The sequence below is a fragment of the Penicillium hispanicum genome (assembly GCF_028827665.1).
Source record: "Penicillium hispanicum strain IBT 35686 chromosome Unknown utg000003l_segment0_segment0, whole genome shotgun sequence".
NCBI classification, from domain to species: domain Eukaryota; kingdom Fungi; phylum Ascomycota; class Eurotiomycetes; order Eurotiales; family Aspergillaceae; genus Penicillium; species Penicillium hispanicum.
In genome coordinates this window covers 718663-734138 of record NW_026623195.1, presented here as the reverse complement: position 1 = coordinate 734138, position 15476 = coordinate 718663, and the positions used below count along the sequence as shown (strand labels likewise).

Genomic DNA, 15476 nt, shown 5'->3' with positions numbered 1-15476 from the left:
AATGTCTGACTACTGGCTATATATATTCGGCATGAGGGGAGGGATCTGTTTTTGATGGGCTTTTGCGTTCTGTTGTGTTCTTTCTTTTCTCTACGGGCGGCATGCAGAACCCTTCGAGGGCAGCAAGTGTGTTGCGATGATTCTGGAGTTCTGGGCGGATAAATGATCAGGGCAACCTTGTACTTATGACCGGTGTGGTTGAACCACCGCCTCCGGGGCTTCGGGGCCGATTAGAACAAGACACTGCGGCTGTATAGCGCCAAATCCTCCCGATTCCGCCGACTCCAATCCCCCGGCGCCGATAAGCTGTTCAGGGCTGTTATCCGCGCCACTGTGATTGGCCATGGCTTTGCAGATGGCCCCGATTCCCACGTTGTAGATTGCCTCTTTGCGTCTCGAATTCCGAGAAATTCGTCGAAGCTCTGCCATCCTCGATTTCCCTTTCCCCCTTTCTTTCTCGATCTCCCCGTCTCTTTCCCCTCCTGCATCGGTTCTTCTCTGCTGACTCCGGGCGGGTTGATATCGTTACATAATCCGCACTCTTCTCCGCATCCACGTGAGGACCGTCGGTCCCGATCCCGCAGTTGTCGACTTTTCCCGACTTTCACTCTTGCTGTCGCATTATTTGTCCTGTTACCCTCGGCAATCGCTACGGCTCTCCAGGATGCTCTAAGGATGACGGCGTCAACTTGACCGAGTGAAGAATGCAGAGTCGTGGCCGATTCGCACATGGAATGATGTCGATGGTCCTCCTGCCATGTCCTCCACCAACGATAACGCCTCCTCGCCGCTCCCGGGCGATGGGGTGAGCAAGCGCAAACAGGGTAAGCACCTTGCTTGAGTCTCATATGCCTCCAATGTGTCCAGACCTCGGGGGTCAACATGCCTGTGTGGTCTTTGTCTTTTGGCATACGGCATAGATAAATCAGGTTGCTGACCGGTGAGTCAAAATCTCCTAGGTTCGGCGGCCTGCGTCCACTGTCACCGGCGCAAGGTTCGCTGCGATGCTCGCGTCGTCGGAACTCCCTGCACCAATTGTCGCACTTCCGGGAAGACCGACTGTCGCATCCACGAAAAGAAAAAACGTCTTGCCGTGCGCTCAATTCTAGATCCCGTTCCGATCCGATCTCGGCCGTTGCCCATATCTGATCATGCCGCCAACACTGCAACTCCAGTCGGGACATCACTGCCGCCAAGCTTTCCGACCGCATTCTCAGGCGGCCCGACAGCCACGCCACTCGCAAGTAACGCTCAGCAGCATGGCTTCCAGTCGACTGCCGGCTCCGAGCCATTCGCCCGCCAAGGCCCAGATATGTCGCATGCCCACGAGGCGCACACAGAAATGGAGCAACATCTCGTGAAATTGATTGATGAAGAAGACTCTGGACAGAGAGAAATCCAGAGAGGAGTGCGCGCGTTCTATGTCGGTCATGAACATTCGAACATGTCTTTCTTGATTCGCCAGCAGCGAGACCAGGACGACGATGTATACCATTTCGCCAGCAATGAGATCCCGAGGCGACAAATGAGAACCGGCCATGATCAGCTCCTTATGGATGCTCTCACACTGCCCGAGCCCGCTCTGGCAGATGAATTGGTGCAGGCATATTTCAGCTATGTCAACCCAGGGTACCCAATCGTTGATGAGGACCTGTTCATGACGCAGTACCGAAATCGTGATCCAGCTGACCCTCCGCCGATCTTGTTGCTTCAGGCAATCTTGCTGGTCGGAACCCATGTTACTCGCGAGAAGGCTGAGCGGGATACGCTAAAAGAAATATTCTTCCGTCGTTCCAAATACCTATTCGACAATCGCATCGAGCGAAACCGAGACATTCTTGTTCAAGTAGCGCTGCTCTTAACTTGGCATTCAGATAGGACCGATGACGATGTTGCCGCCGACGCTCACTTCTGGGTAGGGGTAGCTGCGCGAATCGCTACGGGGCTTGGGATGCATCGTAATCCAGTCTCCAGTCGGTTTGTGACTCGAGACAGAAGGATGTGGAGGAGAGTTTGGTATATAATGGTCCAGTTTGATGTGATGATTTCTCTATCATATGGCCGCCCACAAGCTATGTAAGTGGATTACACCATATTGGAAGCGCACGGCTCGCTAACGATCTTTCTCCCAGCAACCTGGATGATTCAGATGTTGCTCCTCTAACACCTGCTGATTTCGAAAATTGTGGGCCTCATGTACAAACGGAATTCGTGATTCACTTTACCGAGCTCTGCACCATGATCTCATATCTGATTCGAGATCGGTTTGGGCTCCGGGCCAGCGACGAGCGACGGAAGGCTGTCCTTCAAGAAGCCGACGAATCACTGGCAAACTGGTCTTTGAAGCTACCTGACAACCTGCGCCTTCGAGCATCTGACATGGACCCTTGGTCGGCCATGCTGCATCTCACCTATAACAACTTCCTTATCTTACTGCACCGGCCACATCCTAGAGCTTCTGCATATTCGGATGATTACGGCCCGCACGATGCAGAAATCTGCAGTGCTGCTGCCGGGGTCATTGCATCGATCTTTGAAGAGCTTCGCCTGAATGACCGTTTAAAGTATTTATGGTACACAGGCGTTCATACCCTCTTCACTGCTATGATTCAAGTCCGGGTTGAGCTTCGATTCTCCAATCCGGTTCTCGCAATCAATGCACTACGGCGCTTTGATTCAGCGTCATATTCCTTGCGGGAACTGGCCCAGTACTGGGTTCATGCGGGCACAATTCTTCGTCTCTTCGAAGACTCCAAGCGTCTTCAAGAGGACCTTCGTCTAGCAACCAGCGATCGGTCAAAGTCGTACAATGGCCCCCATGCCCCGAACAAGATGCCAGTCACAACGCCCGATGCAGCGGCTGTTCTCGCTGCGCACACCCCTCAGCAGCTTTCTTTCGGTGTCCCTACCCCAGAATCCACGCCAATGCAGCAGACAACACTATCACCGCAGCCGCCCAACCCGCAGTTTGACAATTGGATCACTGCGCCTCTCCGGCTCAATGTCGGTCCCTTGGAGAGAAATGATCCTTATTCCAGTACGATGCAGGTGGATCACATGGAGCCGTCTCGCGACTATCCAGATTGGAGACAACTTTTCTCATTCACAGATTCAGACCTTGCAATGCCTATGGCTGGTGAGGGTCTATTGGAATTGGAAAACGAATGGCGGCAGATTTACTGGCAGGACACCCCGATGGCCGACCTCATCCAGGATGGATCATGGATTGGCTAGTCCTCGTTGACCGTATATACTCGAATCCCCTCTTCCCGCCTCCTCTCTCTCTCTCTCTCTCGGGATACTTGACCTCCTACCCTTTTACAAATGACTCACTTTGAATTCCCAAAGAGCTCAACATTCTGCTCTCTCCCACCCACGAATCTGTGGCCTCACGACGAGATGAGGTACGCAGGGTATGGATTTCTACGAGGCTCTATGTGCAGAAACGCTCCACCACGATACCATGTCGCAGACGACTACATACAACGTTTCTTCCAATCTAGATATACACTGTTCCACAATCGCGGGAAGCTCTACGGTTGTTTTGAAGAATAAATTATATTACCCTTGATCTCATCTATTCCATCTCGGACTGATTACTACCAGTCGCATCTATGCAAAGTGATTATCATGACGGTACTCCAACGTAAATGCAGAATGACTGAGCCATCAGCCGAAAACAAACCGCTTCCAATTGTCCGCTAGCTGCTGTACGCCCTGTCGCAACTCCCACCCTCTCAACTCACACACCTGCTGCACCACGTCCTTCAGCAGCTCATCCATCTGCGGGCCCGCTGTGTGTAGGTCACTTTCAATCAAGATCCGGTCATCCGGCAGTGTCTTGATCACGTCCTGCACCTTCTGGGCTGGTGCACCGCCAAAATTGATCACGGAAGAGAAGGAGAAGTAGACTTCGGACGGGTTGGTTCGGCTCAGAAACTGGCGGACGGGCTCCACGGGTCCGGAGTAGGAATGCATACAGATGCGCGGTGGGAACTGGAGCGTTCGAGCGCTCTTTCGAGAAGTCCTATTCGAATTACATTTCCCAGTTGCACCATGCGCTTGCTCCTCTCCCTCCTCGTTTTCGGAAAGCGCACCCTCTGCATCTTGATACCTCTCTCGCTCCCGACGTGACATGATCACTCGTTCATGCCCTGCCCACAACCCTTTCAAGAGATCAAAGACTGCCCCGTGCGCTTGTACGCTGTGCACAGAGACCGCGCGACCCATCTCCCCCGCTAGCCGAAGTTGTGCCTTGAGTATTGCTCGCTGGTGGTCCAGTTTCACTTTGTATGGGGAGAGCTTTCGCCCTTCGCGCGACCCCGGGGTAGCCTGGGCGTCTCGGTTATCCTGCTCTTGCGCTGTCCATGCGGCAGGCAGTCTGAACGCTTTATCCAGACCGATTTCCCCTACGAGGCCGTTGGGAAATTGCTCCAACCGCTCCCTGGTCTCTGCAATCAATGCGGAGAGCGGCTTCGGCTGTGGCAGGGATTGGACGAACTCTGGATCCTCGGCAGGCGATGGCGTGAGAACCGCTGCGTAGTGAGCCTCTCTCAGCCGATGTAGGTCCTGGGGACTCGCCGGTGTCATATCGTCGTATATCTGATGGGAGAACCAAGGATGCCAGCCAAAACACGGGATGATACGGCCCTCTTGCTGCCCAGACCAGTCATTCTGGCCATTCAGCAGATGCGCTGTCTTTTGCACGAGCTCCTGGTCTTCCTCACGAGTCGCCATAACCGTCAAGGTCCTGGCCTGCATGGCGGGGATGCTGGCGACGGAGGCCATGGTGTCGGTGGGGTGGCAGTGAGCATCATACACGCCGAGATCCCAGGGGAAGTCATTGCGCGACATTATGCAAGGTCTCGAGCGAAGGTGAAGTCTGCATCCCAAAAAGGTGACCTCGAGCTTGCGCCCGATGATGTAAGTGGGGGCCCTGTCACATGCAGCTCTCCGCATTATCGACAATAGAAGCCGTTGCGACTCGAGCTGCTCTTTTCCCTCTCTTCTCTCCCTTTAGGGTAGAGCAGTCTGCTGCTGTATGGCTCCGATGTACATATTGGCATCAACATTGCTGGCACTGCCCATTATCCTCGTCGTATCAATCCCGCTTATCCTTTCGGCATGGATCACCATCTTTTTTGCGCTTGTCACGCTGTTTCTGCGGCTAGCCGTGGTCTACACTGAGCTAGGGTATGCGCTGCTGGTCAATTTCTTGTCGACTCCGATCTCCAGCTCTTCGCTGTCAGCTTTCACTGAATCCAAGCCTCCTACTCCCGTCACTGGTGCCTCCAGACGAAGCTCTGCATATGGCTTGATCAAGCCCAGAATAAGCAATGATTCTTTGTCGTCCTGGGCAATCAATGGATCTCATGATGATTCGATTAGGCGCCAACAGAAAATCTATGCGCGTAGCATGGTGGAGGCGCACTATCTACCTTCAACTTCAACGGCGTCTTCTGGCTTTCCCGTTAGCGGCGACGAGAGACGGGATTTTGAGGGTGTCGGTGGCTGGCGCTCTTATTCCTCAAACCGACGGGGCTCTCATCCTCACGAAAATCTTTTGAGCTCTACCTCATCATCGTCTATACATAGTGTCACTGGGAATGCCAACATCGACCCTGATGCTGAAGCCGACGCCGATGAGCGTGCATGGCTCTCACTGAACCATCGCCTCGAACTCCCTTCGCAACTTATTACCATCGGCGCAGGATCGGCGCCTTCAACAGCGAATAGTCCCATCAATATGGACTCTTTTGATCATCGAAGCGCAGGGAACTTCCATGCTTTCATATCTTCATCTGCACCTAGATTCAATCATAACCAAAACAGCAAAGGACAGCGGCATCATCGCCGCTCGCATACCACCTCCTCCCTGATGACAACAAACGTCAATACTGGAACAGGTTTATTTTTCTCTTCGTCATCCAGACCAGACCATGCGAGTTTCCTCACTCAAGAAACCGGCTACCCTGCTTCGCCACCGGCATCACGTCTCGCACCATTCATGACACCACAGCCATACTCTTCGCGTGCACATACACAGGCACGGCCATTCACACGTGCCAATTCATTGCAGATAAATGCATCCCTTTCCAACTCTATGGATGGGATTGTTTCTAGCTGGGCAGGAAGTAACCATAGCGGTGGAGCCGGAGGCTACTTCTCCCTACAACGACCTAGGGTATTCTATACCTCCTCGCGCTCCGCGATGGCGAGCCCGAGTTCGAGCGGATACATCACCCCAGCAACCGGGGCCTTGAATGATGCTCGAGATGCACCCTCTCTGCAGTTGGCGCGACTCGTGGCGGATTATCCCACTAGCTTTGGACGTCGCAGACGGAGTATCGCAGGGCCGCATTCCCGGGAATCTACGTTCGGGTGAATCGAAGTATCCTGTTGACTGGTCGGTCGTCTCTGGTTCTTGCAGGCAGAAGCTATGGTCGTTTTGCATGCACCGATGTGTCACCATTGATGACATTCATCCTCATCCTGAAGGTGCAAGCAATTATCCATCTCCCTCTGTAAATAATGAGAGAGGGGGAGCCACTGATCGTACATATAAATGTCTGAGGGCCGCTCGTTATGGCAGTAGAGCCGTCTTCATCTCACTGCATTTTTGCAAAGATTATTTTATTTGTTTGGATTACGACTTCGAAGTATGGCCCGCAAAAGATGCCCGGGCTACTTCAAGATGACATCGCATCCATCCCTAAGATTGTGGAGAGCACCGGAGCTTGTGATGACGATATTGATCGTACGCGGACACGACTTCCCATTTATATGCGACGAGTCGCAACATAGAGGATCAATATGAGTTGGAGTGGACAGATAGAGAAGCGAGGAATCATGAAGGGCAATGCGTCGGGCGAGCGCAAATTATAATGGCCATCGGAGTGACACCGAATAGCCATAATCCCTGCCAAGGGATGGCTCAGCATAATGTAGGGGAAGGAATTGAGATGTTTCCAATTCAACTCTATATCTAGTAAATATATGTACGGCACAGGATTCCCTGCAGGGAAACAAAGAAAACTCCACACCAAAAACGAAAGGCTTTGAAACTCCAAAAGAGAAAGCAGATACACGTCTAGTCGACGCTCCAATCCGACATATTCGTAGACCATAAGTCGTGGGCAATAATTTATTTGTAAGGTCGCAAGTGGAAGAGAGTGAGCATTATCGCCATGGTTCGCTGTGAGGATCTACGCTCGCTCGCGTCGATTTACTTCCTCCATTTCAGACAGCACCACTCGGTTGAACTCCTCCCACCCATCAAGATAGAGGTGATGTCCGGCTCGGTTGATGACAACGACCTTTGCTGTACCTTGATCCTTCCGTCGCTCTTCAGGAGTGGCATTGGCTAAGACTCGTTGCTTCTCTTCTTCCAGACGGACTACAGCCGCATGGCCACCAGTAACATCCATCCAGTCGTGATCGCCGTACATGAACACAATTGGAAAGCCGTTTTCACGGCGAGGCACAGCTGGTGGAATGACTGGAGAAGGTGGCGACTGGGTAGGAGCGTCGGTCTGGTCAGATGCGCGAGCCGCAGCCTTCGAAAGAATTGAACATGAAGAGGAAGCAGCCGCAGGAGTCGGATTGGGGAGTGTATTGCCAGACTGAATCATCTGACGTCCAACGCCGTGGATGCGTCTAATAAGAGGGCTGCGGGCAAATGCGCCGGGGGCGAGGATGTAAGACAGGGCATATTCACCACTCCCGCGAAGACTGAAGATCGAGTAAGAATAGTCATGGAGTGCCTTGGCTTCCTCGGCCGGCAGGTGGGAGAAGCGGCGCGACGTCCACCCTGACACGAGTCGCGGACCTAAGGGGCCGGCCCATCGCACCAGACTGAAGGGGGAAATGTTCGCATCCCAGAGGTAGGCGAACCACTTGGGGAGGTTTCGGCGAGGCGGCTGAATTGCTGCGGGGCGCTCCACGGGGTTGCGTCCAGTGATGAAGTTGCCGTCATTCGTTTTCGGGGCACTTCCTGGAACCGCCGTAGATGCGACAATGTCCCTCTCGTCCTGGGTGAGCTCGTTGGCCATTGTGGACTCAGAGGGCTCGGGGACATCAGCCGTCACTGCGTAGGGATCCTCGGGAATACCGACGGGAGAGGCGAGAATGAGTTTGTTGAGATGACCGGGGTACTTGAGAGCATATGCGACTGCCAAATAGCCGCCCAAGCTATGACCGAGAAGTGTGAACCGATCAATCTTGCGTTTGATGCGCCACTCCTCTAGCGCATCGATGAACCAGGCCTCGGCTTCTCGGATCGCCTCTTCTCTCTCCTTCGCCTTGATCTTGAACGCTGGTCGAGTACTGCGGCCCATGCCTAGCATGTCCAGCGCATGTAGCTGCCAGCCTTTAAGCCGACTTAGCGGCTCAAAATTCTTGTAAAAGAAACCGAGTCCAGCGCCATATCCATGCAGCATGACCAAATGCTGATCGGCCTCTTCGCCAACTCGCTCCACGGAGAACTCGTTGAGCGCCCGGTCTTTTCCACGCAGTTCTACCATAGCAGAGCGCCACCGGCGCGGACCATAGGGGTCATCGCGAGAGTTGGTAGAGATATCGCCTTGCTGATTGAGGTCTGCAGACTGCAGACTGCTTGGGCTGCTTTCATTCGGGAGGTCTGCTGTGTTGCCGGTCTGGAGATGGGTAGGGGGGTGGCGATGGAGGTAGGGGAGATGGGAAAGCACTTTGTGTTCGGCGACAGCAGCAGGTAGACGAGCCCACTGAAAAATCCAAACTAGTCAGCGATAATTTCAGGGGCTTGCTGTTGTAGGCATCCTACCCATTGGCTGAAGCCTTCACGATACCCCAACGGGAAGAAGGAGTTTGCAGCGGCTGCGCCTGCAGCTGCACCAGCAGCATGCGGAGTGCCCTCGCGACCCTGCGCAGCCGAGCGATGAGGTCTATGCGAATGGATGTCCGCGTCGGACGAGTTCAACGATTCCGACGCCATCGAGGAGGATTGACGATGCCCGAGCGAGTAGGTGGCAAAAGGTACGGGGCGCGGAGAATTGGCCCGGTGTCGTGCAGCTGGGAAGGAGACAAGTCTTGAAGATTTGGCTGAGCGGGAGCCAGACTGACAGACGGTCTCTGTCGCTGGGAGAAGTTGAAACGCGACGTTCATGGGCTGCGCCAGTGGTGTAAGTCGACCGAAGACAATCAGCCACGCCGCTTAACCCCGACAGGCAATCAGACGCTACGCTGACAACTTAAGTCCGGCGGAAGAAGATGGAAGATGGGAGATGCAGCAGAAATACTGGCCAGGAACAAGTGCAAAGACACACCCAGGAGCCCAGCAGAGCGGCGGTGTAGCGCATACACTCCCCGAGTATGTACAGAGGAGTGGGAAAGGCGGAAGAGCGAAGAGCGAAGATGATGTCGCGGATCTGCATGTGCTTCCCCTTCACTCCCAATCTTCCCTCCTCCTCAATCCTGCGATGACGACTGCACTGGGCCGCAACGGCCGTTGATATTGGAGGCCGCATTTTCTCGTGTGTGGTTATCTTTTACGCGATGACATCGCCTCTAGACCAGCTCGTCAAGGGTGCTCCAGTGCCCGAAGCCCGCGCATCCACGCCTGAGCCATTGACGACTTCATCAGCCTCCGATTCTTCCCCGCCACGACCCTCAACCCCAGATCCTATTGCTACGCTGCCATCCTCTCCGCCTCAGATCTATCTGAATCTGCTCATCCTTGAAGCCTCACTACGCGCCCAATATTTAGCACTACGCGAACGTCGCCGCCAAAACACATTCTTCCTGCTGCTCCTTGCGGCTTGGATTGCCTATTTCGCATATGCACTCTTCCTTCGCCCACGAGAGGATGGGCGCGGAGTCGGTGGCTCGGTATATTGGGTGGTAGAGATGGGTGAGAAAGTCGCTTTGCTCGGTGGGGTGGTGACAGCGTTGTTGGTCTGGGGGACAGGGCAATGGGAACGCGGAATCCGCTGGCCACGGCGCTGGCTCGCTGTCGCCAACCGTGGCCTACGCACCATGAACACCAAGATCATCGTGATTCGCGGGCCCTGGTGGCAGGAATTGCTTTCCTATGTGTCGTTCCTGTTCCCTTTCTCCGCGCCGTTCTTCCCCTCTCCCACTGGCAACTACCACTTTGTGGAGCGTCACCCTTCTGAAAAGCGCGCCGGTAGTCGGCAGCACTACCAGCAGTACTATAATGGTGGCGACACTGAGTCCGGGCTAGTGGAAGAAGACCTTAGTCCTGGTGGAGATTACATCCGCCTGTTGCTGCTACCCAAGTCGTTTTCGCCGGAGTTCCGCGAGAATTGGGATGACTATCGCACCGACTTCTGGGAGAAGGAAAATGAGCGCCGGACTCAGCTTCGTCACAAAATACGCGAGCGTGAGCGCCAACTTGCCCAGTCGGAAGGCGGCTGGCTCTGGCGTCTTGGTCTGGGCTGGCGCGTTTCGCAGCGTCGACGCCTGGTGGCAGCCACCCTGAACCGGTCTCTCGAGCCAGAACCCAGACCAAAGCCCCATTCCCACCACTCACATCTGCCTTCTGTCTCCTCCCGGCTCAGCCATGAGTACCGTGCGCCTTCTGTCCGCCGCGGTCCTCGTTCGGAGTCCTCGCACTCTCGGACCTCATCTCGAAGCACAACACCCGTTGACGCTGAAGACAGGCCACCCTCTCGTTCGTCTGCCAGTGGTCGTCCCCGCCGTGGAAGTACCACTCCGTCAGTGTCGGGCCAGGAGCAAAGCCCTCAGCAACGAAAACGAAAGGGATCCAAAACCCTGCGTCGTGGTTTGTCGCCTTTAACCCAGGCCCAGATTCGGGAAGGCGTACGCACTCCGTCATTTTCATCGGATGATTCTGGCATTGTACCAATGACTGAGAAGGATAAAGAGACTATACCAACTTCTGTACCTGAATCGAGTCCTGCTGTTTAGACTACGAGAACACCCCGTTGATGTTGTTCATAGTATTTCAGTTACACCATCTCTCATGTCTAGACAGTTTTCGCCCATACGGAGTTTTGGAGAGCTTAAATCTTCACTCCTGGGCTCTCTGACAAGGCATTGTATGTATAGATACCACAAGTTGCTGATCGGCAATCTTGATCATTCTTGTAACTTCTCTCCCAGGACTCTCCATTGCGCCAAAAGAGTAGACACTCCACTCAGGTGCGCGCCTTTCCAAGAGCATAAGTCATGTTCCCTCACTGACATGGATGAATCCGTCATCTCATATCCACCCCTTGACATTACGACTAGGGCCAAGCTACAGGGGTGTCAAGGAATTTTTGCAGCAGGTATATCAGGCAGAAGTGCTTACTACCCTTTCTCAACAGCTACTTCCCACTGTATAGCGGATTTCAGTCTTTAAGGGTCGTTTTCCCTAACACCTCAATGAGATAGGATCCCACGTCCGTAGTTCCCAATCAAGAACTAATTGCGATCTTCTTGATGCTCTTGAGGAGCATTAACATTCACCGTATGGTTATAAGGGGAGAACTCCCTTCTTTCAGATATATCTACATGACTAGAAGTAACTGTTGAGAAAGGCTATCGAGTACTTCTACCCAATATACCTGTCACAGAAATCCCTTAAATCCCCTATATCAGCATGAAACCCGTATAGATCACGCGATATATAGATATAATGAATATTCTATAATACTAATTTGTGACAAGAAAGCCCCTAAGTTCAAATCTCCTTTAAATCGAATATTTTTGACAGCCTGGATTATTCGAATTTAACGGGGATTACTCTACACTGCACAGTGCGCTGGAACGAGGTCAACTCGCCCCGTCAAGCCTTGTATACAGCGACTGGACAGGCACTGTACTCTTACAGTAGACCTTGAGCAATCATAAAGCAATATAAATGTCAGAATATGATTTTAGATACAGGACATGCAAAAAGATCGAATCTATAGCCCAAAACATACTTCCGACCCATAGTCATGAAGCGTGATAGATAGCTCTTGCAATTCGAGATCTGCATGCCTGCAGGGCATAGAATGAAGACTTAACTTATCATGGCGTTGGCGTATCACTTACTAAAGGGGAGACAAAGCATTGGGGAACAGCATTTCAAGAGATTATGTGAGTATTTATTTTCTGGGGCATTGAACATGCATAAAACACACGCGTTCCTAATAGGCTTCCTTGTGAAGCCCCTCAAATCAACACCATACACCAGACTTAAGAGAAACATGATATCATCCCAATGCAAGACTCGAAAACATGCTCATAATCGGGACCCGCCAGGCCCAGTTTGCTCTGGTATCTAATTTTAGATTAGATACGGTAAACATTGTCATCATCCTCGAGGAACCTATTAAATCAGAGTTAGTCGTCATGAAAAGCATAGATATACATGGAACATCAGGATACTCACATCAGCAGATTCTCCTCGTTCATTTTACGCAGAGCCTGAATAGCCTCAGGTCGTGAGAATACATGCGCTGCACCGTGTGCTGGTGACGCACGGACTGCTGTGTTGACAGCCTCAATGAGTTCATCAACATGGATCATATCACCGTCACCAAACACACGCGTTCCCATAAGGGGACCCAAAGTCTGGCGGAAGACAGCCATGCGGGCAGGGGTAATGGGGTGATCGGGTGCTGCGGTGGACTGCGAGTTGTCGGTCTGGGATTGGACCAGTTGGGATTCAGGTCTTGAGGATGCCACAGACATCTGGGAGTCAGTCTGGGTCTGGGTGCGGGTCTGGCTTGACCGCGTACGCTCAGCACGGGGGCTAGCAGTATATAGACTGTCGGTATTATCGTCAGTAGCGACAGTGCTAGCCGCGCCACGAGTGCGTAAGCCACGTCCTGGAGTAGTGCTTGCATGTCCCCGGTAGGGAGCATCGTCGTCATCATCTTCGACCTCGGAGTCACTATCCTCGTCTGAAGAGTCATCAAATGTAGTGACCTTGCGTCTCTTACGGCGCTCATCCCCTAAAACTTCCTTGAACATGGCAAAGCGCAGGATGGCCTCAGCATGCTTAGCATCTTTCTCGTCGACTCGGTTTGACAGACGAGCTTTAGCATGTGCCGTCGACAGACGGATCAAGGTCTCAAGGGTACGAGGTGTTATGGGCGAGGTACGGCGTTGATTGCCCGAGAGCTCGTCGTTCCGCAGGGCAGAGTATGTAGAGATGATGTGGTCGGTAGCCCCCTTGGTTAGAACAGGCTTAATTCGGGACTTGGCGTACTGGATATACTTTTTGATGAAGGGAATGCTGATGATCTCGACGTTCTTGCCACGATTACGCCCAGTGTTGACCATCCCGCCATGGAGCATGACGTTGAACTTCTCAAAGACCTCGGTAGGTTGATTGGCATCCTGACGATCTTCAATGCCGACGCCCAGGGTCTGGTTCATTTGTTCGCGTACAGGAGCCCCTTCCTCAGTGCCCGGCTGGCGGTATCGATGCATGCGCAGAACGTGTTCTGAGACGGTTCGGTCCTTAGTGTCTTCAATGTCGTCTGTCACGACGAAGAGCAGATCGAAACGAGAAAGCAGAGAGTCGGGAAGAGCAATGTTCTTGTGCGGGTCCTTGCGGGGGTCATACTGTCCGTAGATAGGGTTGGCGGCGGCTAAAACACTGCATCGGGCGTTGAGACTGGTGTGAATACCAGCCTTGGCAATGGTAACAGTCTGCTGTTCCATGACTTCGTGAATAGCAACGCGATCGACATCACTCATCTTGTCGAACTCATCAATGCAGACCACGCCTCGGTCACCCAGAACCATTGCACCAGCTTCCAGTCGGCGTTCGCCGGTCTCTTTGTCCGAGGTGACAGCTGCGGTTAAACCAACGCCTGAGGAGCCCCGTCCAGTTGTAGCAATAGCTAACGGGGCAGTGTTCAAAACGAAGCGAAGAAGTTGAGATTTGGCTGTTGATGGATCACCAACCATGAGGATGTTGATATCCCCACGAAGGTGGGTACCGTTATCCAAATTCTTCTCCATTCCGCCCAGAAGCATGAGCAAAATGGCTTTCTTAATGTAGTCGTGGCCGTGGATACTGGGGGCCAATGAGTGAGAGAGCAGCTCAAAGACATTCTTCTTCTTGGCAACCTTGTTGATGTTGCGAATATCGGTATCAGTGATGGTAGCATGGGCAATGCCTCCGCCAGTCTTCGAGGAGAGCTGAATGATATTGTTTGCCATCACAAGAGTGCGGAAGGTTGATGACGAAGAGCCCGCATTGCGGTTTCCAAGAGTACGATAAATACCCACAAGCTGGATTCTGTCACCAGGCTTGGCTTGGTCGACAAGGTCGTCATCAACAATCACATCAACACTTCGAGGAAGCTGACCAGCAGGGGCTCGTTCGGGCATTTCTTGGATCGAGATCGTCTGGTGATCCATGTACGTCGAGTAACCGTACTCCGTGATAAGCTAGATAACGGTTAGACTCCATCTTGACGGTCCACAACGTATTGCAGAATACTAACCGGGTTCTTCTCATCGTCTTCCTGTGGGTAGACATTCAAGCTCGTGGCACCGCTCGCAGTCATGGTCTGGTCTCGATACTTCCTCGCCAGGAAACGGTCCTTTCGCTCGCTGTAGTGCACACTTTGGATGATCTTCGGTCGGACTAGAGAGCATTTGGTGACAATTCCTTCGAGGGAAACCATGCGGTTCAAGTGTTGAGATCCCAATGTGCGCGGGTTGCAAGAGAATTCGCCAAACGCACCGACGTAGGCACAGTAATAGCTCTATTTTAATGGACAATTAGTTCTCTTCATCTGAATATAATCCATGCATGCACGCAATTCAATCACATACCGCCTCGTCAGAAGTCTCCTTCGATGTCCGATTCGGCAAATGCTTGATTACATCTTTCAATGCTCGGTCGAAGGCTTGTGAATAGTCGAATGGGGATGTGAGAAGTCTAATCAAAATAAGAATGTCAGCAATTTTCGTCTTTTCGCATTTGAGAGACACGGTCAAATTTACCCTTCGGCAAGTTCGCGGTTGTGTGCTCGGATCTCATCGATGCTGACCTGAGGAATCATCAGCAATTGCTAGCACGACGGGATCAACAAAAGCCACAACGCACAGTCAAGCGCCGCAGTCCTCGATTGAGCATCACCACAATATCTGCTCGATAGCTATTTCCACATTGTCAGGACCAGAAGGTGAACAGATTCATAGTTCTACGAACCTGCGTGCTCGGGCATCGCCTTGAAAAAAACCAGCATGTTAGATGTAAGGTCTTGACGGACCACACGTTGGCAGAACTTACTGGGATCAAGGAACTCAGTGGCCGCGCGCACGCGATCTTGCGCGGCTTCGTCTCGCAACTGAATGTCATCCATGGTGGTGGTAATTCAGTATGTGGGAAATACCCGGGTCGAGGGTGAGGGAAGCTGAAGCTGGGAAGGACGGGATGGTGCGCGCTCCCGATAAGGCAAAATTGGAACGCGTCCACGACACTGGGGAACGCGTGCGCGTCTGCTTATATCATCAACTCGAGG

The 15476-nt window shown here is 52.8% G+C and overlaps 6 protein-coding genes across 6 annotated transcripts; 3 read left to right on the top strand and 3 right to left on the bottom strand.

The window, feature by feature from the left end:
* Nucleotides 1-757: 757 nt before the first annotated feature.
* N7459_002677 (Zn(II)2Cys6 transcription factor) lies at nt 758-3234 on the top strand (the record flags this gene model as incomplete). Its single annotated transcript, XM_056941862.1, has 3 exons — nt 758-824; nt 960-2076; nt 2133-3234. The coding sequence occupies 3 exons, from the start codon at nt 758-760 to the stop codon at nt 3232-3234; spliced, it is 2286 nt and encodes a 761-aa protein (XP_056801745.1).
* Nucleotides 3235-3669: 435 nt separating this feature from the next.
* N7459_002676 (TatD family hydrolase) lies at nt 3670-4854 on the bottom strand (the record flags this gene model as incomplete). The annotated part of the gene is made up of 1 exon (XM_056941861.1): nt 3670-4854. One exon carries the CDS (start codon nt 4852-4854, stop codon nt 3670-3672), a length of 1185 nt encoding a protein of 394 aa, XP_056801744.1.
* A 196-nt stretch (nt 4855-5050) lies between these two features.
* On the top strand, nt 5051-6385 carry N7459_002675 (uncharacterized protein; the record flags this gene model as incomplete). Its single annotated transcript, XM_056941860.1, has 1 exon — nt 5051-6385. One exon carries the CDS (start codon nt 5051-5053, stop codon nt 6383-6385), a length of 1335 nt encoding a protein of 444 aa, XP_056801743.1.
* Nucleotides 6386-7205: 820 nt separating this feature from the next.
* Nucleotides 7206-9142, bottom strand: N7459_002674 (putative alpha/beta hydrolase; the record flags this gene model as incomplete). Its single annotated transcript, XM_056941859.1, has 2 exons — nt 7206-8741; nt 8801-9142. 2 exons carry the CDS (start codon nt 9140-9142, stop codon nt 7206-7208), a joined length of 1878 nt encoding a protein of 625 aa, XP_056801742.1.
* Nucleotides 9143-9531: 389 nt separating this feature from the next.
* N7459_002673 (Spo7-like protein) lies at nt 9532-10926 on the top strand (the record flags this gene model as incomplete). Its single annotated transcript, XM_056941858.1, has 1 exon — nt 9532-10926. The coding sequence occupies one exon, from the start codon at nt 9532-9534 to the stop codon at nt 10924-10926; it is 1395 nt and encodes a 464-aa protein (XP_056801741.1).
* Nucleotides 10927-12279: 1353 nt separating this feature from the next.
* On the bottom strand, nt 12280-15317 carry N7459_002672 (MCM DNA helicase complex subunit MCM3; the record flags this gene model as incomplete). Its single annotated transcript, XM_056941857.1, has 8 exons — nt 12280-12316; nt 12380-14394; nt 14451-14714; nt 14785-14890; nt 14956-15002; nt 15059-15110; nt 15164-15182; nt 15245-15317. 8 exons carry the CDS (start codon nt 15315-15317, stop codon nt 12280-12282), a joined length of 2613 nt encoding a protein of 870 aa, XP_056801740.1.
* Between the last annotated feature and the right edge of the window lie 159 nt (nt 15318-15476).